The sequence below is a fragment of the Oncorhynchus keta genome, chromosome 28 (assembly GCF_023373465.1).
Source record: "Oncorhynchus keta strain PuntledgeMale-10-30-2019 chromosome 28, Oket_V2, whole genome shotgun sequence".
NCBI lineage: Eukaryota > Metazoa > Chordata > Actinopteri > Salmoniformes > Salmonidae > Oncorhynchus > Oncorhynchus keta.
In genome coordinates this window covers 4,903,181-4,920,992 of record NC_068448.1, presented here as the reverse complement: position 1 = coordinate 4,920,992, position 17,812 = coordinate 4,903,181, and the positions used below count along the sequence as shown (strand labels likewise).

At 45.9% G+C, this 17,812-nt stretch overlaps 1 protein-coding gene across 38 annotated transcripts in view; it reads left to right on the top strand.

Annotated features, from left to right (window-relative positions):
* LOC127913111 (transcription elongation factor A protein 2-like) overlaps nucleotides 1-16,656 on the top strand; it is a 42,164-nt gene extending 25,508 nt beyond the window's left edge. The window contains exons 6-15 of one of the 38 annotated variants that reach the window (XM_052484556.1): nucleotides 6,629-6,685; nucleotides 7,226-7,380; nucleotides 8,745-8,891; nucleotides 12,019-12,090; nucleotides 14,125-15,487; nucleotides 15,682-15,727; nucleotides 15,891-16,006; nucleotides 16,064-16,224; nucleotides 16,271-16,316; nucleotides 16,409-16,656. In XM_052484556.1, coding sequence (XP_052340516.1) covers nucleotides 6,629-6,685; nucleotides 7,226-7,380; nucleotides 8,745-8,891; nucleotides 12,019-12,090; nucleotides 14,125-14,133 — 440 coding nt within the window. In that variant the 3' untranslated portion in view covers nucleotides 14,134-15,487; nucleotides 15,682-15,727; nucleotides 15,891-16,006; ... (1 more) ...; nucleotides 16,271-16,316; nucleotides 16,409-16,656. The other 37 variants (XM_052484550.1, XM_052484519.1, XM_052484551.1 and 34 more) reach the window with 37 other exon arrangements.
* Nucleotides 16,657-17,812: the final 1,156 nt, after the last annotated feature.

Below are 17,812 nucleotides of genomic sequence, written 5' to 3'. Positions count from 1 at the left end.
AGGTATTACAGACTGGGTCAGGTTGAGACATGTAGGTATTACAGACTGGGTCAGGTTGAGACATGTAGGTATTACAGACTGGGTCAGGTTGAGACATGTAGGTATTACAGACTGGGTCAGGTTGAGACATGTAGGTATTACAGACTGGGTCAGGGTCAGGTTGAGACATGTAGATATTACAGACTGGGTCAGGTTGAGACATGTAGGTATTACAGACTGGGTCAGGTTGAGACATGTAGGTATTACAGACTGGGTCAGGTTGAGACATGTAGATATTACAGACTGGGTCAGGTTGAGACATGTAGGTATTACAGACTGGGTCAGGTTGAGACATGTAGGTATTACAGACTGGGTCAGGTTGGGACATGTAGGTATTACAGACTGGGTCTGGGTCAGGTTGAGACATGTAGGTATTACAGACTGGGTCAGGTTGAGACATGTAGGTATTACAGACTGGGTCAGGGTGAGACATGTAGGTATTACAGACTGGGTCAGGTTGAGACATGTAGGTATTACAGACTGGGTCAGGTTGGGACATGTAGGTATTACAGACTGGGTCTGGGTCAGGTTGAGACATGTAGGTATTACAGACTGGGTCAGGTTGAGACATGTAGGTATTACAGACTGGGTCAGGTTGGGACATGTAGGTATTACAGACTGGGTCTGGGTCAGGTTGAGACATGTAGGTATTACAGACTGGGTCAGGTTGAGACATGTAGGTATTACAGACTGGGTCAGGTTGGGACATGTAGGTATTACAGACTGGGTCTGGGTCAGGTTGAGACATGTAGGTATTACAGACTGGGTCAGGTTGAGACATGTAGGTATTACAGACTGGGTCAGGTTGGGACATGTAGGTATTACAGACTGGGTCTGGGTCAGGTTGAGACATGTAGGTATTACAGACTGGGTCTGGGTCAGGTTGAGACATGTAGGTATTACAGACTGGGTCAGGTTGAGATATGTAGGTATTACAGACTGGGTCAGGTTGAGACATGTAGATATTACAGACTGGGTCAGGTTGAGACATGTAGGTATTACAGACTGGGTCAGGTTGGGACATGTAGGTATTACAGACTGGGTCAGGTTGAGACATGTTGGTATTACAGACTGGGTCAGGTTGAGACATGTAGGTATTACAGACTGGGACAGGTTGAGACATGTAGGTATTACAGACTGGGTCAGGTTGAGACATGTAGGTATTACAGACTGGGTCAGGTTGAGACATGTAGGTATTACAGACTGGGTCAGGTTGAGACATGTAGGTATTACAGACTGGGTCAGGTTGAGACATGTAGGTATTACAGACTGGGACAGGTTGAGACATGTAGGTATTACAGACTGGGTCAGGTTGAGACATGTAGGTATTACAGACTGGGTCAGGTTGAGACATGTAGGTATTACAGACTGGGTCAGGTTGAGACATGTAGGTATTACAGACTGGGTCAGGTTGAGACATGTAGGTATTACAGACTGGGTCAGGTTGAGACATGTAGGTATTACAGACTGGGTCTGGGTCAGGTTGAGACATGTAGGTATTACAGACTGGGTCAGGTTGAGACATGTAGGTATTACAGACTGGGTCAGGTTGGGACATGTAGGTATTACAGACTGGGTCGGGTTGAGACATGTAGGTATTACAGACTGGGTCAGGTTGAGACATGTAGGTATTACAGACTGGGTCAGGTTGGGACATGTAGGTATTACAGACTGGGTCTGGGTCAGGTTGAGACATGTAGGTATTACAGACTGGGTCTGGGTCAGGTTGAGACATGTAGGTATTACAGACTGGGTCAGGTTGAGATATGTAGGTATTACAGACTGGGTCAGGTTGAGACATGTAGATATTACAGACTGGGTCAGGTTGAGACATGTAGGTATTACAGACTGGGTCAGGTTGGGACATGTAGGTATTACAGACTGGGTCAGGTTGAGACATGTTGGTATTACAGACTGGGTCAGGTTGAGACATGTAGGTATTACAGACTGGGACAGGTTGAGACATGTAGGTATTACAGACTGGGTCAGGTTGAGACATGTAGGTATTACAGACTGGGTCAGGTTGGGACATGTAGGTATTACAGACTGGGTCAGGTTGAGACATGTTGGTATTACAGACTGGGTCAGGTTGAGACATGTAGGTATTACAGACTGGGACAGGTTGAGACATGTAGGTATTACAGACTGGGTCAGGTTGAGACATGTAGGTATTACAGACTGGGTCAGGTTGAGACATGTAGGTATTACAGACTGGGTCAGGTTGAGACATGTAGGTATTACAGACTGGGTCAGGTTGAGACATGTAGGTATTACAGACTGGGTCAGGTTGAGACATGTAGGTATTACAGACTGGGTCGGGTTGAGACATGTAGATATTACAGACTGGGTCTGGGTCAGGTTGAGACATGTAGGTATTACAGACTGGGTCTGGGTCTGGTTGAGACATGTAGGTATTACAGACTGGGTCTGGGTCTGGTTGAGACATGTAGGTATTACAGACTGGGTCAGGGTCAGGTTGAGACATGTAGGTATTACAGACTGGGTCGGGTTGAGACATGTAGGTATTACAGACTGGGTCAGGTTGAGACATGTAGGTATTACAGACTGGGTCAGGGTCGGGTTGAGACATGTAGGTATTACAGACTGGGTCGGGTTGAGACATGTAGATATTACAGACTGGGTCAGGTTGAGACATGTAGGTATTACAGACTGGGTCAGGTTGAGACATGTAGGTACTACAGACTGGGTCAGGTTGATACATGTAGATATTACAGACTGGGTCAGGTTGAGACATGTAGGTATTACAGACTGGGTCAGGTTGAGACATGTAGGTATTACAGACTGGGTCAGGATGAGACATGTAGGTATTACAGACTGGGTCAGGTTGAGACATGTAGGTATTACAGACTGGGTCAGGTTGAGACATGTAGGTATTACAGACTGGGTCAGGGTCAGGTTGAGACATGTAGATATTACAGACTGGGTCAGGTTGAGACATGTAGATATTACAGACTGGGTCAGGTTGAGACATGTTGGTATTACAGACTGGGTCAGGGTGAGACATGTAGGTGTTACAGACTGGGTCAGGTTGAGACATGTAGGTATTACAGACTGGGTCAGGGTGAGACATGTAGGTGTTACAGACTGGGTCAGGTTGAGACATGTAGATATTACAGACTGGGTCAGGTTGAGACATGTAGGTATTACAGACTGGGTCAGGTTGAGACATGTAGGTATTACAGACTGGGTCAGGTTGGGACATGTAGGTATTACAGACTGGGTCAGGTTGAGACATGTAGGTATTACAGACTGGGTCAGGTTGAGACATGTAGATATTACAGACTGGGTCAGGGTCAGGTTGAGACATGTAGGTATTACAGACTGGGTCTGGTTGAGACATGTAGGTATTACAGACTGGGTCAGGTTGAGACATGTAGGTATTACAGACTGGGTCAGGGTCGGGTTGAGACATGTAGGTATTACAGACTGGGTCAGGTTGAGACATGTAGGTATTACAGACTGGGTCAGGGAGAGACATGTAGGTGTTACAGACTGGGTCAGGGTCAGGTTGAGACATGTAGGTGTTACAGACTGGGTCAGGTTGAGACATGTAGGTATTACAGACTGGGTCAGGGAGAGACATGTAGGTATTACAGACTGGGTCAGGTTGAGACATGTAGATATTACAGACTGGGTCAGGTTGAGACATGTAGGTATTACAGACTGGGTCAGGTTGAGACATGTAGGTATTACAGACTGGGTCAGGTTGAGACATGTAGGTATTACAGACTGGGTCAGGTTGAGACATGTAGGTATTACAGACTGGGTCAGGTTGAGACATGTAGGTATTACAGACTGGGTCAGGTTGAGACATGTAGGTATTACAGACTGGGTCAGGTTGAGACATGTAGGTATTACAGACTGGGTCAGGTTGAGACATGTAGATATTACAGACTGGGTCTGACTGGGTCAGGTTGAGACATGTAGGTATTACAGACTGGGTCTGGGTCTGGTTGAGACATGTAGGTATTACAGACTGGGTCTGGGTCTGGTTGAGACATGTAGGTATTACAGACTGGGTGAGACATGGGTATTCAGAGGTTGAGACATGTAGGTATTACAGACTGGGTCGGGTTGAGACATGTAGGTATTACAGACTGGGTCAGGTTGAGACATGTAGGTATTACAGACTGGGTGAGACATGTAGGTACAGACTGGGTTGAGACATGTAGGTATTACAGACTGGGTCAGGTTGAGACATGTAGATATTACAGACTGGGTCAGGTTGAGACATGTAGGTATTACAGACTGGGTCAGGTTGAGACATGTAGGTATTACAGACTGGGTCAGGTTGATACATGTAGATATTACAGACTGGGTCAGGTTGAGACATGTAGGTATTACAGACTGGGTCAGGTTGAGACATGTAGGTATTACAGACTGGGTCAGGATGAGACATGTAGGTATTACAGACTGGGTCAGGTTGAGACATGTAGGTATTACAGACTGGGTCAGGTTGAGACATGTAGGTATTACAGACTGGGTCAGGGTCAGGTTGAGACATGTAGATATTACAGACTGGGTCAGGTTGAGACATGTAGATATTACAGACTGGGTCAGGTTGAGACATGTTGGTATTACAGACTGGGTCAGGGTGAGACATGTAGGTGTTACAGACTGGGTCAGGTTGAGACATGTAGGTATTACAGACTGGGTCAGGGTGAGACATGTAGGTGTTACAGACTGGGTCAGGTTGAGACATGTAGATATTACAGACTGGGTCAGGTTGAGACATGTAGGTATTACAGACTGGGTCAGGTTGAGACATGTAGGTATTACAGACTGGGTCAGGTTGGGACATGTAGGTATTACAGACTGGGTCAGGTTGAGACATGTAGGTATTACAGACTGGGTCAGGTTGAGACATGTAGATATTACAGACTGGGTCAGGGTCAGGTTGAGACATGTAGGTATTACAGACTGGGTCAGGTTGAGACATGTAGGTATTACAGACTGGGTCAGGTTGAGACATGTAGGTATTACAGACTGGGTCAGGGTCAGGTTGAGACATGTAGGTATTACAGACTGGGTCAGGTTGAGACATGTAGGTATTACAGACTGGGTCAGGGAGAGACATGGGTTACAGACTGGGTCAGGGGGTTGAGACATGTAGGTATTACAGACTGGGTCAGGTTGAGACAGGTTGAGACACGTAGGTATTACAGACTGGGTCAGGGTTGAGACATGTATTACAGACTGGGTCACTGGGTCAGGGTCAGGTTGAGACATGTAGGTGTTACAGACTGGGTCAGGTTGAGACATGTAGGTATTACAGACTAGGTATTACAGACTGGGTCTGACATGTAGATATTACAGACTGGGTCAGGTTGAGACATGTAGGTATTACAGACTACAGGTTGAGACATGTAGGTATTACAGACTGGGTCAGGTTGAGACATGTAGGTATTACAGACTGGGTCAGGTTGAGACATGTAGGTATTACAGACTGGGTCAGGTTGAGACATGTAGGTATTACAGACTGGGTCAGGTTGAGACATGTAGGTATTACAGACTGGGTCAGGTTGAGACATGTAGGTATTACAGACTGGGTCAGGTTGAGACATGTAGGTATTACAGACTGGGTCAGGTTGAGACATGTAGATATTACAGACTGGGTCAGGTTGAGACATGTAGGTATTACAGACTGGGTCAGGTTGAGACATGTAGATATTACAGACTGGGTCAGGTTGAGACATGTAGGTATTACAGACTGGGTCGGGTTGAGACATGACAGTGAAGACACTCTCTAGCCGGTCAGCGTTATGCTCTGTGTCTGCAGCCTTGTCTTCTTAATGTTATTTATACTCAGTGTATACAGATGATTAAACCATTTTTTAATGGTAATTTGGCAGCCATTTTGGATTTTGGAGGCCATGATAGATTTGGAGTCAAACCCCTCTAACGTAATTACAAGAGTAGGGGATAAACATATAAAATCCACAGAGGAACTTTTGTCTGAACAGAAATGTCAGTTTTAAGTGTCTGAACCCACTTGCCTTAGAGCTGATTAGAACAACATCAACGTAAACAAATATAATGTAACTGTATGCATTTATGTCATGTAGCACTGAGTGAAAGCAACATTTTGGAAAGTTGTCTGATGAACAGCTACCTAAAAAAGTGATGTCTACATTTATCATAAACATTCATAGTTGATATTTCCGACCTATTTTTCATCTGTGTTTGACGGGTCTCTGATTACTTTGAAGATGTGTTAAGATATCCTAATGTTGGTTTGTTTGTGTATCAATGACGACTTGCATTCCACAATTGATCTCTAACATCAACAACTTGCAATATTGGGTTTACATGACCTTATGACCCCCCCCTTCAGCCATAAATTATTATTCTGCACTTTTTTAAGTTAAAGAATGTGTCACAATCTATCAACTTAACCACTTTTATTGTGAAATATTTTTGTATACAACCGTTTTAATATAAGGGAGACCTTGGATAGAGGGGTAAACACGGTAGTGTTTTGTCCTACCTCGAGTAACGGTATCTCAAACTAAAGCCTCCTTTTTTTTGAGGATTGACCAATAGCTGACTACTCTGTTTTATATTCCAGATGACTACAAGCCCATTGGAGCAGACACGGACAATTTGGCTGCTCAGATTGAGGACTATATCCTTTCCACCTGTGATCTTGTTGTCGTTCTGTTTCTGGTGGTGTGGTGAGGTCCAGACACATGGTAATAGTGTGAGGACAGAGTTGTTCTTGTCGTCGTTCTGTTTCTGGTGGTGTGGTGAGGTCCAGACACATGGTAATAGTGTGAGGACAGAGTTGTTCTTGTCGTCGTTCTGTTTCTGGTGGTGTGGTGAGGTCCAGACACATGGTAATAGTGTGAGGACAGAGTTGTTCTTGTCGTCGTTCTGTTTCTGGTGGTGTGGTGAGGTCCAGACACATGGTAATAGTGTGAGGACAGAGTTGTTCTTGTTGTCGTTCTGTTTCTGGTGGTGTGGTGAGGTCCAGACACATGGTAATAGTGTGAGGACAGAGTTGTTCTTGTCGTCGTTCTGTTTCTGGTGGTGTGGTGAGGTCCAGACACATGGTAATAGTGTGAGGACAGAGTTGATCTTGTTGTCGTTCTGTTTCTGGTGGTGTGGTGAGGACCAGATGCATCGTAATTAGTGGTTAGGTTCTCCTTCACTCCCCCTGCTTCACGTATCTACCAGGAGTTTAAGTCGACAGACCAGAAGTACAAGTCCAGACTGAGGAGCCGTATCTCTAACCTGAAGGACCAGAAGAACCCGGACCTCCGACGCAACGTCCTCGCTGGAAACATCTCTGCTGACCGTATCGCTAACATGGCAGCTGAGGTACGGGGGGGGTCTGTGTGCGGGGGGAGGTGTGTGTGTGGTGACCGTGGGGGGGTGTGTGTGGGGACCGTGGGGGTGTGTGTGGGGGGAGGTGTGTGTGGGGACCGTGGGGGTGGGGACCGTGGGGGTGTGTGTGTGGGGAGCATGGGGTGTGTGTGTGTGGGGAGCATGGGCGGGAGATGTGTGTGTGGGGAGCATGGGGTGTGTGCGTGTGGGGAGCATGGGCGGGAGGTGTGTGTGTGGGGAGGATGGGATGTGTGTGTGTGGGGAGCATGGGCGGGAGGTGTGTGTGTGGGGAGCATGGGGTGTGTGCGTGTGGGGAGCATGGGCGGGAGGTGTGTGTGTGGGGAGGATGGGATGTGTGTGTGTGGGGAGCATGGGCGGGAGGTGTGTGTGTGGGGACCGTGGGGGTGGGAGGTGTGTGTGGGGGGTGTGTGTGGGGACCGTGGGGGTGTGTGTGTGGGGAGCATGGGGTGTGTGTGTGTGGGGAGCATGGGCGGGAGGTGTGTGTGTGGGGAGCATGGGGTGTGTGCGTGTGGGGAGCATGGGGTGTGTGTGTGGGGAGCATGGGCGGGAGGTGTGTGTGTGGGGAGCATGGGGTGTGTGCGTGTGGGGAGCATGGGCGGGAGGTGTGTGTGTGGGGAGGATGGGATGTGTGTGTGTGGGGAGCATGGGCGGGAGGTGTGTGTGTGGGGAGCATGGGGTGTGTGCGTGTGGGGAGCATGGGCGGGAGGTGTGTGTGTGGGGAGGATGGGATGTGTGTGTGTGGGGAGCATGGGCGGGAGGTGTGTGTGTGGGGAGCATGGGGGTGGGAGGTGTGTGTGTGTGGGGGGGGTGTAGTGTGAGAGAGAGGTGTCTGTGTATTTCATGTTCTAATAGCATCGTGCTTCAGTTCAGCTGGTGTCTAACCAGGCCCCAACCAAACTAGTGAGCTCGCATAATCCCTTAAAAGACCTTCACTTGAAAAACAAAGACGTTGTAGATAACTAAGATAACTCCATTTGTACATCGGACAGAGATGTTTGGTGCAGTATTTCTCAATGGATTTGATTTACTTTTTGACATGAAAGCGAGTCGTCTCTCGTTGAATTACAACAAAAAAACGTAATTGTAGAAAACCCTACTGTTGACCAATCACAGAACGAAAGGGGGCGTGGACTTCAGCTACCGACTTAGGCTTTCCTTTCCTTTCCTTTTTTTCTTTCCGGAACAGTCCGGGGGAAAAAAACAAAACAGTGCGAAGCATTCGGACGCCTTTTGACAGGTGCTTTGAAATATAAGGGTTTCACTCTAAAACAGTGTGGTTTGTGTGCGCTTCATCTCAGACCGTCCTGGAAAGGTTCTGTCTGTGTGTGACCCAACAGGAGATGGCGAGCGCGGAGCTGAAAGAGATGAGGAAGACGTTGACCAAGGACGCCATCAGAGAGCACCAGCTGTCTAAAGTGGGCGGGACCGAGACGGACATGTTTCAATGTGGCAAATGCAGGGGCAAGAACTGCACCTACACACAGGTACTGACATAGTGAACTGCACCTACACACAGGTACCGATATAGTGAACTGCACCTACACACAGGTACCGATATAGTGAACTGCACCTACACACAGGTACCGATATAGTGAACTGCACCTACACACAGGTACCGATATAGTGAACTGCACCTACACACAGGTACCGACATGGTGAACTGCACCTACACACAGGTACCGATATAGTGAACTGCACCTACACACAGGTACCGATATAGTGAACTGCACCTACACACAGGTACTGACATAGTGAACTGGACCTATACACAGGTACTGACATGGTGAACTGCACCTACACACAGGTACTGACATAGTGAACTGCACCTACACACAGGTACCGACATAGTGAACTGCACCTACACACAGGTACCGACATAGTGAACTGCACCTACACACAGGTACCGACATAGTGAACTGGACACAGGTACTGACATAGTGAACTACACACAGGTACCGACATAGTGAACTACACACAGGTACCGACATAGTGAACTACACACAGGTACCGACATAGTGAACTGGACCTACACACAGGTACTGACATAGTGAACTGGACCTCTACACAGGTACTGACATAGTGAACTACACACAGGTACTGACATAGTGAACTGGACCTCTACACAGGTACTGACATAGTGAACTACACACAGGTACTGACATAGTGAACTGGACACAGGTACTGACATAGTGAACTGGACACAGGTACTGACATAGTGAACTGGACACAGGTACTGACATAGTGAACTACACCTCTACACAGGTACTGACATAGTGAACTACACCTCTACACAGGTACTGACATAGTGAACTGGACACAGGTACTGACATAGTGAACTACACACAGGTACTGACATAGTGAACTACACCTGGACACAGGTACTGACATAGTGAACTGGACACAGGTACTGACATAGTGAACTGGACACAGGTACTGACATAGTGAACTGGACACAGGTACTGACATAGTGAACTGGACCTCTACACAGGTACTGACATAGTGAACTGGACACAGGTACTGACATAGTGAACTGGACCTCTACACAGGTACTGACATAGTGAACTGGACACAGGTACTGACATAGTGAACTGGACCTCTACACAGGTACTGACATAGTGAACTGGACACAGGTACTGACATAGTGAACTGGACCTGTACACAGGTACTGACATAGTGAACTGGACACAGGTACTGACATAGTGAACTGGACCTCTAAACAGGTACTGACATAGTGAACTGGACACAGGTACTGACATAGTGAACTGGACACAGGTACTGACATAGTGAACTGGACACAGGTACTGACATAGTGAACTACACCTCTACACAGGTACTGACATAGTGAACTGGACACAGGTACTGACATAGTGAACTGGACCTCTACACAGGTACTGACATAGTGAACTGGACACAGGTACTGACATAGTGAACTGGACACAGGTACTGACATAGTGAACTGGACACAGGTACTGACATAGTGAACTGGACCTCTACACAGGTACTGACATAGTGAACTGGACCTCTACACAGGTACTGACATAGTGAACTGGACCTCTACACAGGTACTGACATAGTGAACCTGGTACCTCCAGGTTTCCTCCAGACGTGATGCTTGACATTTAGGCCACAGTGTTCAATCTTGGTTTTATCAAGCCAGAGAATCTTGTGTCTCATGGTCTCACAGGTGCCATTTGGAAAACTCCTAGCGGGCTGTCATGTGCCTTTTACTGAGGAGTGTCTTCCGTATGGCCACTTTACTATAAAGGCCTGATTGGTGGAGTGCTGCAGAGATGGTTGTCCTTCTGGAAGGTTCTCCCATCTACACAGAGGAGCTCTGGAGCTTTGTCAGAGTGACCATCGGGTTCTCGGTCACCTCCCTGACCAAGGCCCTTCTCCTCCAGTTGCTCAGTTTGGCCAGGCGGCCAGCTCTAGGAAGAGTCTTGGTGGTTCCAAACTTCTTCCATTGAAGAACGATGGAGACCACTGTGTTCTTGGGGACCTTCAATGCTGCAGAAATGTTTTGGTACCCATCCCCAGATCCCCAGATCTGTGTACACAATTCTGTCTCGGAGCTCTAGGGACAATTCCTTGGACCTAATGGCTCAGATCTTATATAGACAGGTGTGCGCCTTTATAAATCATGTCCAATCAATTGAATTTGAGACAGGTGGACTCCAATCAAGTTGTAGAAACATCTCAAGGATGATCAATGGAAACAGGATGAACATGAGCTCAAGTTACAGTCTCTTAGCAAAAGGGTCTGAATACTTATGTAAATAAGGCATTTACATTTTTAATTTTTAAGAAATTAGCAAACATTTCCTGTTTTTGCTTTGTCATTATGGGGTATTGGGTGTAGATTGATTTTATTTTAATTTTTTATTTTACCTTTATTTAACTAGGCAAGTCAGTTATTAAGAACAAATTCTTATTTTCCATGACGGCCTGGGAACAGTGGGTTAACTGCCTGTTCAGTATGCACTTATACCAAATAGGTCTATCTTCTGTAAAGCACCCCTACCTTGTCACGACACAACTGATTGGCTCACACGCATTTAAGAAGGAAAGAAATTCCACAAAGGAACTTTTAGCAAGGCACACCTCTTAATTGAAATGCATTCCAGGTGACTACCTTTATGAAGCTGGTTGAGAGAATGTCAAGAGTGTGCAAAACTGTCATCAAGTCAAAAGGGTGGCTACTTTGAAGAATCTAAAATATATTTTGCTTTGTTTTAACACTTTTTTGGTTACTACATGACTCCATATGTGTCATTACATAGTTTTGATGTCTTCACTATTATTTCACAGTGTAGAAAATAGTAAAAATAAAAGAAAAAACCCTTGAATGAGAGTAGGTGTGTCCAAACTTTTGACTGGTACTGTATTTATAGATATTTATTTTGGGGTGAAAAATCATCAGAAATATGTGATCATGTGTCAAGGTAATTTTATGTGAGGATATTTTCAAATACAATCTATTTTTAGACTTAGTTGTAGTGTACACATTCTTATCATTATGCCCCTGAACATCGGCTCTGACAAACATCTTCCCACGGCTGAATTGAGTTGCCGACCCCTGCTGTACACGCTGTCGTTCTCTGTGTTTTCTAGGTGCAGACGCGCAGTGCTGACGAACCCATGACTACATTCGTACTGTGCAACGGCTGTGGCAATCGCTGGAAGGTAGGCTGTGTACCCTGCTCCCTAGTTATATATACTACCCTGCTCCCTAGTTATATATACTACCCTGCTCCCTAGTTATATACACTACCCTGCTCCCTAGTTATATACACTACCCTGCTCCCTAGTTATATACACTACCCTGCTCCCTAGTTATAGACACTACCCTGCTCCCTAGTTATAGACACTACCCTGCTCCCTAGTTATAGACACTACCCTGCTCCCTAGTTATATATACTACCCTGCTCCCTAGTTATAGACACTACCCTGCTCCCTAGTTATATACACTACCCTGCTCCCTAGTTATAGACACTACCCTGCTCCCTAGTTATATATACTACCCTGCTCCCTAGTTATAGACACTACCCTGCTCCCTAGTTATATACACTACCCTGCTCCCTAGTTATAGACACTACCCTGCTCCCTAGTTATATACACTACCCTGCTCCCTAGTTATAGACACTACCCTGCTCCCTAGTTATAGACACTACCCTGCTCCCTAGTTATATACACTACCCTGTTGCCTAGTTATATATACTACCCTGCTCCCTAGTTATATATACTACCCTGCTCCCTAGTTATAGACACTACCCTGCTCCCTAGTTATATACACTACCCTGCTCCCTAGTTATAGACACTACCCTGCTCCCTAGTTATAGACACTACCCTGCTCCCTAGTTATAGACACTACCCTGCTCCCTAGTTATATATACTACCCTGCTCCCTAGATATAGACACTACCCTGCTCCCTAGTTATATACACTACCCTGCTCCCTAGTTATAGACACTACCCTGCTCCCTAGTTATATACACTACCCTGCTCCCTAGTTATAGACACTACCCTGCTCCCTAGTTATATACACTACCCTGCTCACTAGATATATACACTACCCTGCTCCCTTGTTATAGACACTACCCTGCTCCCTAGTTATATACACTACCCTGCTCCCTAGATATATACACTACCCTGCTCCCTAGATATATACACTACCCTGCTCCCTAGTTATATACACTACCCTGCTCCCTAGTTATAGACACTACCCTGCTCCCTAGTTATAGACACTACCCTGCTCCCTAGTTATATACACTACCCTGCTCCCTAGTTATATACACTACCCTGCTCCCTAGTTATAGACACTACCCTGCTCCCTAGATATATACACTACCCTGCTCCCTAGTTATAGACACTACCCTGCTCCCTAGTTATATATACTACCCTGCTCCCTAGTTATATATACTACCCTGCTCCCTAGTTATATATACTACCCTGCTCCCTAGTTATATACACTACCCTGCTCCCTAGATATACACACTACCCTGCTCCCTAGATATACACACTACCCTGCTCCCTAGATATACACACTACCCTGCTCCCTAACTTTTTCTTGTTGGAGTTAGGATCGATAAGGGTTTGGGGCATCTTGCTGAGTTCCACATGGACCCTCTTCTCTAGATATTAAATGATTGGAACGGTAGTTGTATGTATGGTGGTTCACGTTGTGATTTGGTTAGGTGGAATGTTTACCAATATTGCTTCCACGTATCCACTTCTGTCAGAAGAGTAGTCATGTGTACACGGTGTAGAGGTAAGGGGTTCATTTGGAATCCAACATATGACTAATGAGAGGTACCTAACCTTGACTTGTTGTGATTTGTAAATAAGGGCTAGGTAGACGTAGGGGAAGTGGGTGTGGCTTGTGGTGATTCTGGCTGTGGCTTGCTCGCTCAGCCCTTTTGCAGTACCACAGTGTCACCACTAGATGGCAGCAGACATTGTCAAGCAGTGGTGACTTTACCTTGGTTACAAATGTAGTGGTAACCGTGCACACTTTTGATAAAGTTATACATTCTCTCACATCAGGATAATACCACACACCAACCAGATAGTTTTTTTTTCTCTCTCTATCTCATGTATTCTAACATTTAGGTAATTTAGCAGACGCTCTAATCCAGAAGACTTGCAATCAGTGAATTCAACTGAGGTAAAATCAACCACACGTAGAACCTTTACTGAAATCTCTTCTCCTTCCATTCCAGTTCTGTTGAGGAGAAGATGATGATTTGCTACAAGATGAGCTGACACGGATAATGAAGAACCGGGACCTATTTTGTTACAACTGCAAATTGTTTTTTTCTTTTCCTCCTTTTGTTGTTTTCATTTTGTTTTGATACCTCATAAATCTGGAATATATTTTGAGAAAATGTCATTTCTATGATATGGAGCTAGTCTAGTATTTTAATTTCTATGATATAGAGCTAGTCTAGTATTTTAATTTCTATGATATGGAGCTAGTCTAGTATTTTAATTTCTATGATATGGAGCTAGTCTAGTATTTTAATTTCTATGATATAGAGCTAGTCTAGTATTTTAATTTCTATGATATGGAGCTAGTCTAGTATTTTAATTTCTATGATATGGAGCTAGTCTAGTATTTTAATTTGTATGATATAGAGCTCGTCTAGTATTTTAATTTCTATGATATGGAGCTAGTCTAGTATTTTAATTTCTATGATATGGAGCTAGTCTATCTAGTATTTGAATTTCTATGATATGGAGCTAGTCTATCTAGTATTTTAATTTCTATGATATGGAGCTAGTCTAGTATTTTAATTTCTATGATATGGAGCTTGTCTGGGTATCTTCTGTTTCTGCTCTCTTACCAACCTCTTATTGAATGTCATGTTTGGCTTGACAACGAGTTGACAAGAGCACCAACCGATCTCAGAAACCGATCTCGGAATCCGATCTCGGAAACCGATCTCGGAAACCGATCTCGGAATCCGATCTCGGAATCCGATCTCGGAAACCGATCATAGAAACCGTTATCGGTACCAGGCTGAAGTTAAGCACTTATTCTTAAAAATAAGGTTTTGGTTTGATGTTTATTAGTTTAAGCTATATCTTACAACAACAACAAAAAAGGCTTTTGTTTTTGGCATTAGGGAACATAGTGGTGCCTTTTTTTGCCTCTCTGTGCCACAAATGATTATTTTGCTATTAGTTTTATACACTTGCTGTAGATAGAGTATATGCACTCTTAACGGGTGTATCCCAAATGGCACCTTATTCACTATATAGGGCACTAAAATATAGTGCCCTATATAGTGAATAAGGTGCCATTTGGGACACACCCCTGCTGTATATAGAACAAACCGTTGTTTGGAGTCATTCTGTCTTTACATACACGCTGCACGGGTTCTTATTGGAGACTTCCATTTAGGTTTAACTTCTTCTGTTAAAATGAACAAATGAATGAAACTGGAGGTTCTGCTAGAAGATGTAGAGTTGCAGAGGAGTGGAGAAGAAGGTTAGTGGGGACTGGAGAAGAAGGTTAGTGGGGACTGGAGAAGAAGGTTAGTGGGGACTGGAGAAGAAGGTTAGTGGGGACTGGAGAAGAAGGTTAGTGGGGACTGGAGAAGAAGGTTAGTGGGGACTGGAGAAGAAGGTTAGTGGGGACTGGAGAAGTAGGTTAGTGGGGACTGGAGAAGAAGGTTAGTGGGGACTGGAGAAGAAGGTTAGTGGGGACTGGAGAAGTAGGTTTAGTGGGGACTGGAGTTAGTGGGGAAGAAGGTTAGTGGGGACTGGAGAAGAAGGTTAGTGGGGACTGGAGAAGTAGGTTAGTGGGGACTGGAGAAGAAGGTTTAGTGGGGACTGGAGAAGAAGGTTAGTGGGGACTGGAGAAGTAGGTTTAGTGGGGACTGGAGAAGAAGGTTAGTGGGGACTGGAGAAGAAGGTTAGTGGGGACTGGAGAAGAAGGTTAGTGGGGACTGGAGAAGAAGGTTAGTGGGGACTGGAGAAGAAGGTTAGTGGGGACTGGAGAAGAAGGTTAGTGGGGACTGGAGAAGTAGGTTAGTGGGGACTGGAGAAGAAGGTTTAGTGGGGACTGGAGAAGAAGGTTAGTGGGGACTGGAGAAGAAGGTTAGTGGGGACTGGAGAAGGAGGTCAGTGGGGACTGGAGAAGAAGGTTAGTGGAAGGTTAGTGGGGACTGGAGAAGAAGGTTAGTGGGGACTGGAGAAGAAGGTTAGTGGGGACTGGAGAAGAAGGTTAGTGGGGACTGGAGAAGAAGGTTAGTGGGGACTGGAGAAGAAGGTTAGTGGGGACTGGAGAAGAAGGTTAGTGGGGACTGGAGAAGAAGGTTAGTGGGGACTGGAGAAGGAGGTTAGTGGGGACTGGAGAAGAAGGTTAGTGGGGACTGGAGAAGAAGGTTAGTGGGGACTGGAGAAGAAGGTTAGTGGGGACTGGAGAAGGAGGTTAGTGGGGACTGGAGAAGAAGGTTAGTAGGGACTGGAGAAGAAGGTTAGTGGGGACTGGAGAAGGAGGTCAGTGGGGACTGGAGAAGTATTCTGATATCCAAACCTACTTTCTCCGTTGTTGAAACAATGTTAAAACGTATCAAAAATGTTGGTTGGATTTCAGGCTACTGGAGAAGAGGGGTATCCTGACAAAAACGCTCGACTGGTTTGAAAAGTTTTGTCATGCAAGTGATTTATTTTTTATGTAAACATTTATCCTCCCAATGGGTACTAATGTCAATTGAATTAAAAACAGTATGGAGTGTGGAAAGAGACTGGGGGTCCTGGTAAGTTCTTGTTAGCACTTGTAAACACTTTCTTTATTTAACCAGGCAAGTCAGTTAAGAACAAATTCTTATTTACAATGATGGCCTATCTCCGGTCAAAACCCAAACCCAGACGACGCTGGGCCAAAACCCAAACCCAGACGACGCTGGGCCAAAACCCAAACCCAGACGACGCTGGGCCAAAACCCAAACCCAGACGACGCTGGGCCAAAACCCAAACCCAGACGACACTGGGCCGATTGTGCGCTGCCCTATGGGACTCCCAATAAAGGTCGGTTGTGATACAGCCTGGAATCGAACCAGGGTTTGTAGTGACGCCTCTAGCACTGAAATGCCTTAGACCGCAAGCCACTCGGGAACCCGAAATCAACTGGGCCACATGCAGTTCAGTAAATCAACTGGGCCACGTGAGGGTTCAGTAGATCAACTGGGCCACGTGAGGTTCAGTAAATCAACTGGGCCACGTGAGGGTTCAGTAAATCAACTGGGCCACGTGAGGGTTCAGTAGATCAACTGGGCCACGTGAGGGTTCAGTAAATCAACTGGGCCACGTGAGGTTCAGTAAATCAACTGGGCCACGTGAGGGTTCAGTAAATCAACTGGGCCACGTGAGGGTTCAGTAAATCAACTGGGCCACGTGAGGGTTCAGTAAATCAACTGGGCCACGTGAGGTTCAGTAAATCAACTGGGCCACGTGAGGGTTCAGTAAATCAACTGGGCCACATGCAGTTCAGTAGATCAACTGGGCCACGTGAGGGTTCAGTAAATCAACTGGGCCACATGCAGTTCAGTAAATCAACTGGGCCACGTGCAGTTCAGTAAATCAACTGGGCCACGTGAGGGTTCAGTAAATCAACTGGGCCACGTGAGGGTTCAGTAAATCAACTGGGCCACGTGAGGGTTCAGTAAATCAACTGGGCCACATGCAGTTCAGTAAATCAACTGGGCCACGTGCAGTTCAGTAAATCAACTGGGCCACGTGAGGGTTCAGTAGATCAACTGGGCCACGTGCAGTTCAGTAAATCAACTGGGCCATGTGAGGTTCAGTAGATCAACTGGGCCATGTGAGGGTTCAGTAGATCAACTAGGCCACGTGAGGGTTCAGTAGATCAACTGGGCCACGTGAGGGTTCAGTAAATCAACT